The sequence below is a fragment of the Diabrotica virgifera genome, chromosome 10 (assembly GCF_917563875.1).
Source record: "Diabrotica virgifera virgifera chromosome 10, PGI_DIABVI_V3a".
In the NCBI taxonomy this organism is placed as follows: Eukaryota; Metazoa; Arthropoda; class Insecta; order Coleoptera; family Chrysomelidae; genus Diabrotica; species Diabrotica virgifera.
This window is the reverse complement of record NC_065452.1, coordinates 133569200-133585982: the sequence shown is the minus strand read 5'-3', so window position 1 is coordinate 133585982 and position 16783 is coordinate 133569200. Positions and strand designations below refer to the sequence as shown.

Sequence of the window (16783 nt, the reverse complement as noted above, 5' to 3'; positions counted from 1 at the left end):
TTGTGACCAGAATTTGTTTTCCAACGTAAGAAATCTTTAGACCTCCGGCTCTTTGGATTTCAGACGCTGTTGCGTCTATTGAAAATTATTTTTAATGATTTTCTAATATGGCAGTTTCGATTCAGAGGTCTCTGGGTCTCTCTGATGAGTCTAAGAGAATGAAATGTGCATAAACGAATGGGGGGGGGGGCTCTGTATCGAAACTATTTTTTTTTTTAAAGTGTTGTTTTTATTTCCTTTTTTGATTATGATCACTGCTTTCCTAAAGAAACGTTAATATGAATATCTTACCGTTTTAGAGACTTTCTCCCATGTCTTCTTCAGCCTAAATATCGACGTATTGGTGAACGCTGAGCATATCTGTAGTACTCCATTGAAGTTATGAAGACATCTAGCGATGTCCGCCACTGCTGCCCATTTTTCAATGGTGGATACTCTTGCAGCAATCGACTTGCGTCTTAAGATCTCTGAAGCAACCAGTCGAGAGACGTCGTTAAAGCGTTTAGTCATCATAAGAATGTGGGGGGCTCGCTTTTCTTTGTCGAGCTTCATCCAAGCTTGCCCCAGGAGTTCTCTAAAATTAATATCATCTATACTTTTAAATACACAAATGTTTTAGAGGAAATGTAAAGCGAGATCTTGGAATCTGAGACTATTAGAATAAATTATCTTTATCGATTTGACTTTCAAACAAATTTAATGAACTTTTAACATTAGCAGAAGAAAAACAAGGTTTTCGGTCGGGAAGATTATGCACTGACGCTATATTTATATTGAGGCAAGTTCAAGAGAAATCGTTGGAATACAAAAAACTGGCATATTTATGTTTCGTGGACCTTAAGAAAGCATTTGACAGGATCACATTAAAGGACGTTATCCATTTGTTATACTCGAGAGAGGTACCTCTAGGAATAATTAAAACGATCTAAAACATCTACCAGAAAAACACAATAAAAGTAAAAGTGGACGATGAATTAACTGACCCAATTGAAGCCGACAATGGGATAAGACAGGGAGATTCCTTGAGTCATTTATTGTTCAACCTGATCATGGACGAGGTAATGGGAAACGTAAGAACTAAGGAAGGATACCAAATGGGAGAAAAACAACTTAAAATAATCTGTTATGCGGACGATGCAATACTAATCTCTCAAAGTGAAGATGATTTACAACGTATGCTGCACCAATTCAACATAATCGCCAGAAAATTTAACATGTTAATTTCCTCACAAAAGACAAAATGCATGGTTATAACAGCAGATCCAATAAGATGTAAATTGGAGGTGGAAGGTCAGATAATAGAACAAGTGAAGGTGTTTAAATACCTAGGCATCACACTATCTAGCTACGGAAGGCTCGAAACAGAAGTGGAAGATCAAGTGAATAGAGCAAACAGAGCCGCAGGTTGCCTGAATGACACAATATGGTAAAATAAAAATATCGGAAAAGAAATGAAATGCAGAATTTACAAAACAATCATCAGAACAATAATGACATACGCGGCAGAAACACGATCCGACATAGAGAGGACAAAAAGATTGCTCGAAACAACGGAGATAAAAACCCTTCGAAAAATCGATGGTAAGACTCTATGGGACACAGCTAGAAGTACAGATATACGACGGAGATGCAAGGTGTATAACATTAATAACTGGGTAAGAAACAGAAGAATAGAATGGAATGACCACATAAGCCGAATGACAACAAATATGATAGTCACGACAGCGAGAGACGGTTTCCCAATAGGAAGACGATCAGTGGCAAGACCACGAAAACGATGGAACGACAACTTACTAGAGGCATATTGAAAAAACAGACAGAGTCATGTCAATACAAAAACAAGAAGAAGAAGAAAAAGAAGAAGAAGAAGGAGATTTGTCTTTAGATTCCATATGAGCATTGAAGATATTGATTGATTTGTTAAAGCATAATAGCAAAACAAGATGTTGCTAGTAATTTCGACTTAAAAGGTTCAATGATATATAAACAGAATAAAGTAAAATATACTAAATTAGCTAATAAATCTTGAGTGGAGTATAATCCCTCATCGGACTCTCCCCAGGTAGCGGATACGGGAATGTCTCCCAGATATGGGTGATACCGGAGAAATGAAATACTCGGGGTGAACCAAAACTAGAACACATGTAGTGACTGATCCACAGTGAACGGCTGCAAACAGCATCTGACCCAGAAGGATCTTCAAAACTATGAGTAGCACAAAAGAGGATGGAGCGTTCAATGATAGGAGTAACAAAAATAAAAGACAAGATCACAAACGAAGACTTCTTACGAAACAGAACCAGAGTTACAGATGTTGTTACAGAGCTTGCAGATTGAAATGGAGATGGGCTGGCTACGTGGTATGAATTAAGGATGGAAGGTGGACACGCAAGTTAACCGAATGAAGACCAAGAACAGATAAACCAATGGGGAGGTAGATGACATACAATTGGCTGATTGAGATGATGAAAGATACGAAAGAAACGATACCTCGATGGAGAGATCAAACAGATCTTCTATAAAACTTATTTGGATGGATTAAAAAGTATGGTACTGTGTAATATGAATACTAGTAGTAAATTTTCATATACTTACTCGCTCGAAATATTTATAAATATTTGATGATCAATACAGGTAAGCTGCTCTGCTATTTCTAAAGCTGACAATGTCTCAATAGACTCTTTGCTGGCTACCTGTAAATAGATACCTTAATTATTACCAAATTATTACAGAGTCATATTGTTGATGCGCAAAGATCAACTTCACCTCTGCGTTGGCGAGCAAAAGAAATAAATCGATAGGCTTGGGTGGAGGTACCGGTAAACATAATACTGGCAAACGAAGCTCTGGAACAGGCTAACATAGTGGTGATAAAGTGTGGGCAGAAGGCTTAAATGGACCAATGACCAAGAGATAAGAGCGCGCATCGGAAAAGCTAGATGCACCTTCCACCGGATGGGAGCCTTCTTCAAGAGCCATAACCTCTCGTGTTGAATCGTGTATCTTGAACGAAGATATGTGCAGAAAATTGAAAGCATTTGAGATGTGGCTGAACATTGTCATACAGAGAAATGACACCACATAAGAGCGTCCTTGAACGTTTTCGTCATAATATTGCTTGATTGAGCTTGTTAAAAGTTTCATTGTACAGGTTTGGGTTGATGTGCACTCTGCCACTCTAGGTACTGTAAACTAAATGAACAAGGGTCCTTCATGGCAGAAAATAATATGAAAAAATCACGATACGTAAAATTGTAGTTAAATACTAATGATATGAACTCATCATTATGAAGTCTACAAATATAACTAATATTAAAGACTGTCATTTGAATGATTACAATTGTTTCCAAGGCTAACCTGACCAAAGATGGGTTTCAATTGAAAAAGTGTATACATTCTTCAAATACTGTTGGTATTATTATTTATAGCATATATAAAAAGAGATACATATATAAATATTTACCGGTGAAGGAGTAAGCAAACGTTGCACATCCACTTTGCTACTCTTCGGTTCCTCCTTGATAAGCAACCTTAACAACTGAACAGCGGCTTTATGCTCAGCAGGCAACAGATTTGGACTATAAATAATATCTTCCAAAAACTCAACCGTTAAGTTTTTCAAACATTGATCATTTTCGAAATCTTGAGCATGCTTGGAGATCCAGTGTCTCAGCACATTCAGTACGCGCATAGTACATGCTGTGGAGGTGACCGATTCCTTGTGCCGGACTCTTTCTGCATTGTACTCCTCTTGCTCTCTGCACGGGGAAACATCTCGAGGATTACTGGAGCCAGAAGTAGCAACGGCAAAAGCTGCTGCTGCTGTTGATGTACTGCTTCTGAAATAAAATAAATTATTCACATTGTATTAAAAAAGCGGTTGGTGAATACCAGAAAGGATTCAAAAAGCGCAGATCCACCATAAATCAAATTTTTGTCTTAAAAATATTTCAGAGCAGTATGTACAGTCAAAATATGATTAGACTAGTAAAAATGACCTTAATGAAGACCGACAATAACGTAAGGATAGAAGGAAGTCTAACAGGAAAATTTGAAGTTAAAAGGGGATTCAAGTAGGGAGATCCGCTGTCCACAGTACTCTTCAATTTACTGTTGGAGGTAATATCGAGAGAAAGTGGAATACGAACGAAGTGTATGATTTATGAGAACAGAAGCCAGGTCCTGGCCTTTGCGGACGATGTAATGTTACTGATAAGAACTGAAAGCTGAAAGGGAACTGATGAGGATTTTCAAACACTTTGAAGCGAAAGCTAAGCAGTATGGACTAATTATTAGTGAGCAAAAACCAAAGTATATGGAAATGGGGCAGACCACATATGAAGACACACAACTGAAGACTACCACAAATAACGAGAGTAAAGAGAATTGTTTCAAAAAGGTGACGGAGTTTGAGTATCTAGGAGTAACCTAACAAGTAAAGGGGAAGAAAGCCAAGAAATTGAGAAGCGAATTCGAGAGGAACTAAGACTGTCGGAGACCTACACACACTACTAAGAGAAAAAACATCTCTAGACAGGCAAAATTGAGACTATACCGAACAGTGATCCAGCCCACAGTTCTTTACGAAAGCGAAATATGGGTTATGAACAAAAATCAAGAAAATAATACAGAACATTTAGGAGTGGAGTGTTCTAAGGAAGATAATTAGGGGAGTAAAAGACGATGAAGACGTTTGGAGGAGACGAATAAATGCGGAGATCAGAGAGCTGTAGCGGAAACCATAAATAGCCAGATCATCACAACAAAGTGACTTAGATGGTTAGATCATCTTGCGAGAATGCCAACGAAATGTGGGCAAAGGATAGAAGGGAAGAGGACGACCACGGGAAAAGCGGCTAGAAGCGCGTAAGGGAGACCTGGAAACAATGGGGATAACAAATTAGAGAACTGTGGCCATAGACAGAAGAAAATGGAGGAAAACTTCCAAGCCATGGGCCTTTAAGACCTGTTGAGCTGTATATGATATTATATTAAAAAACCTGAAACACAAAGATGAAATTTTTAAAAACAAAATATTTCATGTTGCACAAATAATCATCTTTACTAGAATAGAAAAACCACTAAAATATTTTAAATAAATTAATAAAGAAAATAGGATAATCATATACAGGGTGAGGTTTTGGTGTGGAATCGGTCGATAATTCCATTATGGCATAGAATACCGAAAAAAGTTATTTAGAAAAAATGTAGACCATGATATTCTCCAGGCTTCGAAAATATGTTACATTCTACAGGATGATCAATACCTGCGTGGTATATCCAACATATAATTTTTTAAATGGGACACCCTATATATTTTTTCATATTTATATTCCTCTCATAATTATTGTTCTTATAATATCAGGCTTAGTATTACTATACAGAGTATTTAAAAAGTTATGACCATTTTTATTTCGAAATCCCTATGAGATTAACACCATGTACATATGTAAAGAAGTAATTCATAAACAATTATTTATTTTATATAAAAAGGTAAACAATATACTGTAGTTTTCAAATTAAGCTTAATTAAATCACTGACGAATATTTTTATACAGGGTGAACTACAAAAACAAATTACGATTTTCTCAATTTTTTTAAATGGATCACTCTATATTTTATTTTTTATGAATTTTGTATTTATGACACTATTTCATTTTAATATAGCATTCCCTATACCTAAACTCATTACTTTCATCATTCGTATTTGAATCGTCGGTGTGTTAACACGTTTTGTTTTTGTTCTGTTTAGCGGTCGACATACACGAGTGTGTTATTGTTATTTTGTTATTGTTATTGGAGTGAACGAAACTGTAAGTTTTGCACCAGCTTTGTTTAATTTATTTTATGTTTTGTTTATCAACGACCCAGTTAAATATTGCAAATTGACCTTGACCATAACTATGGCAAACTACCAATGTGAGAATTGTTTACATGAATTCCCCGAAAATGACAAATATAATAAGCTTCGTTGTTTTGGGGAATGTCAGCGAAATTTCTGCATGCACTGTTCTGGATACAACAAGACCATCACCAAAACTCTCCTGGACCCAAAAAATTCAAATCTAAGATTTTTCTGTAAATTATGTGATTCGCCTAGCCTCAGATATTTAAATGAAAAAATAACAAATCTATCAAAAAATCAGATACCTCATGAGAACTTTAATGCCTTAATTCAACTAACTAAAAAATTGACTGATAATTTGCCCGTTTTCATAGAGACATACGATTTATTAACAAAAAAAGATGGCAAATTGGATTACCTTACAAAAAAAATTGACGAGATCCATAAATTAAATAGCCTGATGAATCCTGAACATCTTTTAAAATCGGTACGGCAAATGCAACAAGATATCTTCAATATATCGTCAGTTTTTTTCGGCTGTTCCGATGATACTATTAAGGTTCAACTTGAAGACTCAAATTCATCCGAGATAAAATTGGGATTACAAAGGCTATCTGAAAACATCAGCGAAATATCTAATCAGATAAGTAATTTTTCCAGCAAACTACCTGCTATACAAACTGAAAAAGAGGTATCTAAAAAAAAGATAGTGTATGTCACTTCAAGCACCCAAACTGAAGGCCCTCAACATTTCCAAACCTGTCCAGAAAGAAAATCAAAAGTTTCAGAAGATAAGTGTCATTTTGTTGTTATCAGTAACTTAACCGCAGCATACACCCCTATACAAATAGTACACTACATTAAAGAGAGGCTAGGTATCAAGGATTATATTAGATGTTACGCTCTCCCTAAAGACGCCAACACAGCAACTGGTTCCTCATTCAAAATAGGCATAAAATCCAAACCATCTATCGACTTATTTTTTAATAAGGAAATTTGGCCACCTGGTGTCAACATTAAATGGTCTATAGAATCACCACACTCTGAACCAAAGACTTCATCTGAAGAAAATATGAATCCGAAGTACATCAGAAGCCAGGTTAGCTTGGAAAACCCAATTACCATTCCAAGCAACAACAAAAATGAAGTTGAAGACACCAATATATTTACAGACAAGCAGGCCATCACAATTTGCAAATCTCAAGAGCCTTTCCGTTCCCATATCAATTTTGTTAAGAAAGATACTTTGGAACCATCCATAAATTTGGATCCTTTAACACCACCAAGAGTTAGACTAACTAATAACTCGAACAGTCGATATCTTCTTGCAAGATTAAGGGAACCGGACATCTTAAAGGCAATTAAACTACATCTTGCTTTTCTTCACGATCAGCCTGCTTCTGTATTTTACGACGGATATACCAACACCAGCGTGAAACTCTTTTTGGCTTCCGAAGGACTACCTACTAAGACTGAAGAACTACGAAAAGTTCTTCTAGAATTTAACCATGCCTATGGAATTGGTCCAGCTGAAGTGGAAGCTGATCTTGCCGCTTATAGGTCCTATCTCACTTCGGAAAGAATTATACACCTACAAAAGTCAAGGGAATGTCACCGAAGTTATTATTCCACTGGCTCTCCAAAGCGAAATTTTTAAACAACACGACGTGTTCTGAGGGACTAGAAACCTCAAATTATTTTAGTGATGACAACTTTGGCATGGTTCTGATTAATATTCGTTCTATAAGAAATAAAACTGATGAATTGTTTTTGTTTCTGGAGGAATTAGGATTTCCTCCGATAGTTGCGGTTACAGAGCACTGGCTTGAAGTTAACGAGCCTTTTTTTGTAGAAAAATATACCACAATTGCCAGGTATGATCGTCCAAGTTCGGCTCATGGAGGCACCCTGATTCTCTCTAGAAATAATGATTTTTCTCTGATAACAAAATATGACTTTTTGTTAAGTGAATCATTCTTTGAGTTTTCCTTAGTTTATAATAAAAATCTTAATCTTTACATTATTTGCATTTATAGATCACCTGATTCTACCGTGGAACTATTTTTTCAGAACCTGCTAAATTTGTTAGATGACCTGCCTCATAAAAGCAGAAAAATTCTATGCGGTGATTTTAACATTAATTATGCTGCTGCTAGTGCTACCCAAGTGTCCCTGGCAAACATATTTGAATCGTATGGTCTCTCAATGCACGTTGATTCTCCTACAAGGATTACAAAAACTACATCTACCATAATCGATTATATTGTCTCAGATTTCTCACCCCTTGATGTCTGCTCTACAGTTATTAATGCGGGACTATCTGATCATGAAGCAGTGTATACGAAGTTTAACATCTTCAGCAAACCCTCCTCAAAAACCCGACGTTTAGGTAGGATTTTTTCCGCCCAGAATTTTCGTAAATTCCAAAATTTATGCTTGACTTCTGAGTGGCAATTTCCTTCTATAGACGTGGACTATAATTTCAGTGTTTTTCTAGATAAGCTTCTCCACATCTTCAATAAGGCATTTCCTTTAATTCCTATTAGGCCAAAACATCGGAAACCTTGGGTTACGAAAGGTATTCGCATATCAGCTAAGAATATGCGTTCACTACTATACATCAAGAAATTTACTACCAATGTTGCTGTCACTGAATATATTATGAAGTACAGGACAACATATCTAAAACTTGTCAGGTCAGCTAAAAAAGCCTATTATCAAAATCGTCTGGGAAGCTCTAAAAGTGTTGCAAAAGAGACTTGGTCTATAATAAACGATCTTCGAAATAAAACTCACAAAGCTCAATCATTTTCCCTTCCAAATCCTGAAAGTCTAAACGACTACTTCGTTAATGTGAGTAAAAATATAACATCAACAATTTTGCCGCAACAAGATCCCATTTCCTATCTTCCTAATTCAAGACAGGTCTCGAATTCATTCTTTTTACGACCAGTCGATAACTCTGAACTTATCCAAACAATCAATTGTATCAAAAGCAAATCATCCTGTAGTACTGATGGACTATCTATAAAAATTTTCTCTAATCTCACAGAAAATGTGTTGGAAATCCTCCTCTCACTAATTAATGATTCCTTCGAAAAAGGTAAATTTCCAGAGTGCCTAAAGACAGCCATTATTATTCCTCTTCATAAGGGTGGCGAAAAATCTGATGCCTGCAACTATAGACCTATTGCCTTACTACCGGTACTCTCCAAAATTATTGAGAGACTCATTAAAACTCGACTTATGTCCTTTATCGTTGATAACAACATTTTATCACAAAATCAGTTCGGCTTTCTAACAAATAAATGTACCACTGATGCCATGTTTTCTGTACTACACGAGGTTTACCAAGCACTAAACAATAATCTTTATACTGCCACTGTTTTCTGCGACTATGCCAAAGCTTTTGATTGTGTAAATCACGACATCTTGATTACAAAACTAAATTTCTATGGAATTCGAGGTATTTCTTTGAATTGGTTCCAATCCTACTTGAATAATCGGAAACAACTAGTTAGAGCAAATGATACTGACTCTAGTCTCAAAAACATCGTATGCGGAGTACCACAAGGTTCAGTATTGGGTCCTATACTGTTCCTTATCTTTATTAATGACATCACTAATTTAAAAATCAATGGGAAAATTTTTCTTTTTGCTGATGATACCAGTATCACTTGGAGCAACTCAACTATTGCATCTCTTCATGAAACTATAACTTCGGATCTACTGACGATAAAGACCTGGTCTGACTCTAATTTACTCTCTTTTAATGTAAATAAAACAGTAGCATTATCCTATAAAGGAGCTCTTCAACCTTTGCCACTTCATAACAGCCAGATCAGTACCGTTGATTCTGTAAAATTTCTTGGTATTTTTTTAGACAGCAACCTCAAATGGTCACTTCATATCGATTCGTTAAGTAAGAAACTCGCCTCAGCTTGCTATGCAATACGATCTGTCTCAAGGGAACTCAATTTAGCATCTTCTAAAATAACATATTTTTCGTTGTTCGAGTCGCATCTTCGATATGGTCTTCCTTTTTGGGGTTCTAGTACAGCTGCTCAATTTGATGTCGTTTTTAGATTGCAAAAAAGAGCAATAAGATATTTGTTTGGCCTCAGAAGATCTACACATTGCAGAAGTTACTTCAGAGATCACGAAATTTTAACACTTCCATCTTTATATATTCTAGAAACGGTTTGTTTAATTCGTAAACACCTTCACGTCTTTCCATCTAGGCCCAATCATCTTTACTCCACCAGAAATTCAATCTTTGATATTTATTTACCGATTCCATCCACTGAGTTAGTAAAGAAATCTATATTATATTCCGCAAAGAAACTGTACAATCATCTTCCGTTACAACTTAAATCTGCAACATCTTTCCCTAAGTTCCGAAAAATGACAAAAGCCTATCTATCCAAAAGACCATATTATTCAATAGAAGAATTTTTTAATGAATAACTAAGAAAATTGGGTTCCATGCGCAGTAGCATAAACTTGTCAGTTCCTTATGTTGTACCTATTTTATTTTATTTGTTGTATGTTCAATTTGCAATTTATATATATTTTGCAATAAATTGTTTTTGTCTTGGCTTTTATATCTTATACTGTACATTATTGACGATTTATCTAATTTCAATAAATTGTAGTTGTTATTTGTTATTTATATTATGTTTTTCTTTTGACTGTATGTAAGCTTTGTCCATAAAATTGTAAAAATTTTCAATGACAATAAAGCATATTTCTATTCTATTCTATTCTACTTCCAGAGATATTTCTGGTTTTCTTCAAATTTCGGGAATACATTAAATTTTTCTAGTAGAAAGTTAGTATTGAGTGATAATAATATAACAAAATTATTTTTATTCAATAAATAACTAACAAAAATATAAACCATAACACTATTTAATGAATGTAACAATTAATGTGATATTAAGGAATTATCATATTTCTCTAATATTCAAGAATCGTAATATTCTTACAAAAAAAAATATGTATTGTATATAGTAATATAAAAAGATTATTTTTTATTCAATAAATAACTTACACAAAACTTAAAAACATAAAAACATTATACAACTGATGTAACAGTTTTTAGATTGTTATACATACCAACAGTATTCTAAGCCAAGAAGTTTTTAGTAAAACATCCCTAATTGCAGGTTGTAACGCGCAGTTATCAATGATATAATTTTCATACTAATTTTCATTACTATGCATCAAGCAATCCCTACTTTGTTAACACTCATAGTCAAACTAAGTGATCTATAAATATTTGGGGTGGTATTGTTGGCGATTATGTGATTGGCCCACATTTTTTGACGGCTGTGTGAATGTTGTCATATACCTATCTGGTTTTTCTAAATAATCATTAGCCAATACCACTGCAAATGTAGTTCTTTTTTTTCTGTAGAGTTTTTACATCTCCAGTTCACCACACTGCTTTTATTTACAATCATCTAAATAATTAGCTGTATAATAACTTTCCTGAGAGGTGGATAGGCAGAGGAAGACTAACTGAGGCCACCACGATCAACGAAATTTTCCAAAAAATTTTCATGTAGGACTTAGTGATGTAACGAATATTCGTATTCGCATTCGCATTCGCGAATATTCGCATGTTTTTGCATATTCGCATTCGCATCCGCATTCGCAAAATTTGTGCGAATGTTTTGCGAATATGAAAACCAGAAAAAAAAATAATTTTAAGATAATATTAGGTTAATAAAATCAAAATCTATTCACTTCTCATCTTTTTTTATTAAGAAAAGGTAACTTAACCTCAAACATGCAGCTACTCTCAAATGGAAATATGCAGGACACAACAGCAGACAAAAAAACGGAAGATGGAATGAAGCGATAACTCACTGGAGACCTTGGGACTACAAAAGAGAAAGGGGCAAACCACAGCCGAGATGGTCGAATGACCTAAAAAGATGCGCAGGGACCAGATCGACAGCATTAGCACTGAACTGAGAAGAGTGGAAAAATAAGGGGGAGGCCTACGTTCAACTTTGGACAAATGAAGGGCAATAGATAGATAGAACTTAACCTTGTATAATCACATTATCAGCCTTCACTTTTTTTATTATTTGGTATTATGTAATAAAGCTTAAGATTCAGATTGATTTACACTAAATATCAATTAACTTTTCATTATAAATTTAGGAAACATTACAAAAATAGACACAAATTAAAAAAACTGAATATTCGCATTCGCATCCGCATTCGCGAATGTCGGTAGCAGATATTCGCATTCGCATTCGTATTCGCGAATGTTCAAAAAATGACATTCGTTACATGTAGGACTATACAAAAAAAAACCTTGTATACCAGAAGCCTCCAAAAACACCAAATGATATGGAAAATAGAATAAGAGAAGCTCTTAATAATATTGACTTACAAATGTTAAGAAATGTGGCTGGGTCATTTGAATATCGGTTACAAACTTGCATAGACGTTGGAGGTGGACAATTTGAACATTTACTTTTCAGACTAATTTCCTTAATATCACATTAATCGTTACATTCATTCACACCAATGAACCAATGAACCAATCAAGGTTGTATACTTTCACCTATATTATTTAACCTATATTCGGAAGAAATATTTAGTGAAGCCTTGGAAAATTGCGAACATGGAATACTTCTTAATGGAGAACGCCTAGACAACATCCGCTATGCAGACGACACCGTTATTTTTGCAGACAGTTTACAGCAACTAATAAACAAAGTAAATGAAGTAAGTGAAAGATTTGGACTTCAAGTAAATATATCAAAAACTAAATGTATGATCATCAGGAAAAATAAAATTAGAGAAGCCCAACTACTTATCAATAATACACCTGTGGACCGAGTAACATAGTATAACTATCTTGGAACAATAGTAAACGAACAATGGGAGCACTCACAAGAAATAAAATGTAGAATAGAGAAGGCTAGGAGTGCATTCAATAACATAACCAAACTCTTTAAAAGCCACAACCTTAATCTGGAGATAAAAATAAGGCTCCTACGATGTTATATCTTCTCAATATTATACTACGGAGTTGAATCCCGGACACTCACTGAAGCAATGGAGAAAAAACTTGAAGCCTTCGAGATGTGGCTATACAGGCGAATCCTAAGGATATCATGGATGGACAAGATAACCAACGAGACCGTATTACGAAGAGTGGGAAAAGAAAGAGAGGTGATGTATACCATTAAAAGGAGAAAGTTAGAATATCTCGGACACATAATGAGAAACGGCACTAAATACAGATTACTGAAGGTAATCCTTCAAGGTAAAGTATTCGGAAAGCGAGGAATTGGGAGAAGAAGAATATCATGGTTAAAGAACCTGAGGAAATGGTTCTCCACAACAACAACTAATCTATTTAAAGCAACAGTTAATAAAATAATTATAGCCAGAATGATCGCCAATATTCGAAACGAATAAGCACTAAAAGAAGAAGAAGGTTACATTCATTAAATATTGTTATGGTTTATATTTTTTCTTAGTTATTTATTGAATAAAAATAATTTTGTTATATTATTATCACTCAATACTAACTTTCCACTGAAAAAATTTAATGTATTCCCGAAATTTGTAGAAAACTAAAAATATCGCCGAAAGTAGTGAGTTTAGGTATAGGGAATGCTATATAAAAATGAAAGAGTGTCATAAATACAATATTTATAAAAAATAAAATATAGCGTGATCCATTTAAAAAATTGAGAAAATCGTAATTTGGTTTTGTAGTTCACCCTGTATACAAATATTCGTCAATGAGTTCAATTGAGCTTAATTTAGAAATTACAGTATATTGTTAATCTTTTTATATAAAATAAATAATTGTTTATGAATTACTTCTTTACATACATGGTGTTAATCTCATAGAGATTTTGAAATAAAAACACCCATAACGTTTTAAATACTCTGTATAGTAATATGAAACCTGATATTATAAGAACAAGAATTATGAGAGAAATATATATATATATATATATATATATATATATATATATATATATATATATATATATAAAAATATATAGGGTGTTCCATTTAAAAAATTATATGTTTGATATACCACGCAGTTATTGATCACCCTGTAGAATGTAACATATTTTCCAAGCCTGGAGAATATCATTGTCTACATTTTTTATAAATAACTTTTTTTGATATTCCATACCATAATGGAATTATCGATCGATCCCGCACTAAAAACTCACCCTGTATATGTAATGTAAGAGAGTGGATGAAATATGAAAAGAAAAATTGGAATATAGAGAAATAAAAGCACAGGAGGACATGTATTTAGATGAGACACAAAATTACTTAATAGTAAAAATAACTGGATAACACCAGATAAAAGTGGAAGAGGTATATATTACGTAGAAGATACGACAGAAGGAAAAAAAATTCAATATAAAGACGGAAGTAAAGAACATATTATGAAAAAAGGTGAAGGATAAAAAAAAACGTCATTTTCATTATACACAACAGACCCCTTACCTTCGTTTCGATTTTCGAAAAGAGGTGATTACAACACCAGCACGACTTGGTCTTGATGGAGAATCCGCCTGGAAGCTTGATCTGGCTGTTGGCACGTCTTTTTCCGTTCCTGATTGGCTCATTCCATAGTAGCTTTGAAAAAACGACTGAAAAATAACATATATTTAATGTTACTAGATGTTAACAGTAACTAACTGCATTGCCATTTGGGGGTTACGATACGCCGACATACTAGAAAGGGTGCAATTAACATTTTTAAAACGTATCCTTTTGGTTCCTATCAATACGCCAGATTTTGCTGTTCGACTTGAAACAAGTACAGCTAAATTTTCACTTGTGATATTTAAACACATGCTAAACTAGCTCATTAAACTTTATGAGATGGAAGAAAATCGACTACCTAAAATGTGCTTTCTACGTCAACTGGAAATCACAAGGATAGAGAATAAATACAATTGGGCATCGCAAGTTAAAAATCTGTTAGAATTTGCAAACTGTCAAAGATCATGGAGAGATATTAATGTAGCGTTCCTAAAAGCAAACAAAAATGACTTAATAGACACATTTAAACAAAAGGTAAACCAACATGATTTGCGACAACTGAATGACTCATCATTTCTCACTTTTTATAGGGCTTTAGACCTGAGCGATCAACCACAACAGTATCTTCATATTCGAATGCCTCTACAATTCACCAGAACACCCGTGTTGAGCTGCCCCCCCCCCCACTTGCAAAGATCAAAAAACAAATAGCCCTGATTTATGAGCTATTTATGAGCTTTCATATCCCGCAAACTAAAAATTTTGAGCTCGTTCCACTGAGCAGGAATTTAATACTTTGGTAGCCCCCCTGAGTCAGCCCCCCCACTACTTAAAAATAGGAATATTAAATCGGTTTTTGCGGCAGAATTGCGAGCTATTTATGAGCTCTGGAAATTATATAGTTTCGATTTTTGAGCTCATCCCCTTCACCCCCAAACAACCCTTTAATTGATTTAACTTAAGAGAAAAATGCTGAGAAAACTTAAAATATATTGCGGATATAATTCCTATAGCTTATATACTCTAAGAATAAACTATTAAATCACGTGCATTTCGATTGTTGAGCTACAACTCCTTCGCAAGAAAACCACCCTATCTTCCCGCCTTAAGAGAAAGTTGTACTTAAAATGCATTACATTAATTATTTGGCGACTACATATCATTTAATAATTTATAAGCTTCCAAATTACGCGCATTTAGATCAGTAAATTGCAATTTATTTTGTATAGTGCAGTCACTGAAGGTAAAAATCAACGATTACCTTCAATTTCGGTGAAACTTCATCGATTTTCACGAAAATTGGTCAGTGGTTAGAGGATACGTCAAGAAACAAAGGTGACATGGTACCACCTTGCGCCTTTATCCTGAGGGTGGATACCGCCCCTTCTTGGGGGTGAACATTATTTTATAAAAAATAACTGCACAAATCAATAAAAGAACAAATTAAAAGCAAAATTTATTATGTAAAGTTATTAAAATAAGTCAATACTTTTTAAGTTATTAAAGATCAAAGATTTTAATTAATCGTGAAAAAAATGCATGTTTTGAAGTGGTTTTTCGTAAATCACTGAAAAACTAAGTTTTTAGAAAAAAGTTAATAGTAGTTTAATTCGCATAGCTTATATTCTAAGAATAAACTCTTAAATCACGCGCCTTTCGATTATAGAGCTACAACCCCTTCGCAAGAAAACCATCCCAGATTCCCGGCTTAAGAGAGAGATGTACTTAAAATAATTTAAATTAATTATTTGGCGACTACATATCGTTTAATAATTTATGAGCTCGCAAAATATACGCATTTCAATTTTATTGAATTGCCATTTTCTTTCTATAGTGCAGTCACTGAAGGTAAAAATCAACTATGACTTTCGATTTCGGTAAATCTCCATTCATTTTCACGAATTGACAATAACAACTTGCGGTTTTAGCCTGGGGTATATGTCACCCCTCGGGGATGAAAATTACTTTATTAAAAATAACCCCACAAATCGAGAGAGGGACAAATTGTGAGCAAAATTTGTTATATAATGTTATTAATAAATAAATACTTTTTGAGTTATTAAAGATCGAATATTTTAATTTTTGTGAAAGAAAATGCATGTTTTAAAGCGATTTTTCATAAATAACTCAAAAACTGTAAGTTTTTACAAAAAAGTTTTATCACTAAAATTGAAGCTAATAAAAAATGTAATAAATTGCTTACTTGAAAAACCCTTTAATGTTAATTTAAAGTAAGTTATTGGTAATTAAATGTATATTTTTTTCTGCGACTATTCAAATCTAAGGATTCAAGCTTAAACAACGGGAAAGAGATGCATTTTATAACACTTAGGTACTAAATACTTGTCAACGTACTTAGAACTACCTATCAAAAATTAGCTCCAGAAAAAG

General features: G+C 34.1%; 1 protein-coding gene across 1 annotated transcript in view; it reads right to left on the bottom strand.

Moving 5' to 3' along the window:
• The window catches only part of LOC114336429 (ras-specific guanine nucleotide-releasing factor 2-like), a 155576-nt gene that overhangs the window by 23771 nt on the left and 115022 nt on the right, over window positions 1–16783 (bottom strand). Inside the window, exons 16-19 of the mRNA XM_050663572.1 lie at window positions 14351–14496; window positions 3464–3839; window positions 2596–2693; window positions 292–574 (exon numbers count right to left, since the gene is read on the bottom strand). Of these exons, the coding sequence (XP_050519529.1) occupies window positions 292–574; window positions 2596–2693; window positions 3464–3839; window positions 14351–14496 (903 nt within the window). The remainder of the gene's footprint in view (window positions 1–291; window positions 575–2595; window positions 2694–3463; window positions 3840–14350; window positions 14497–16783) is intronic.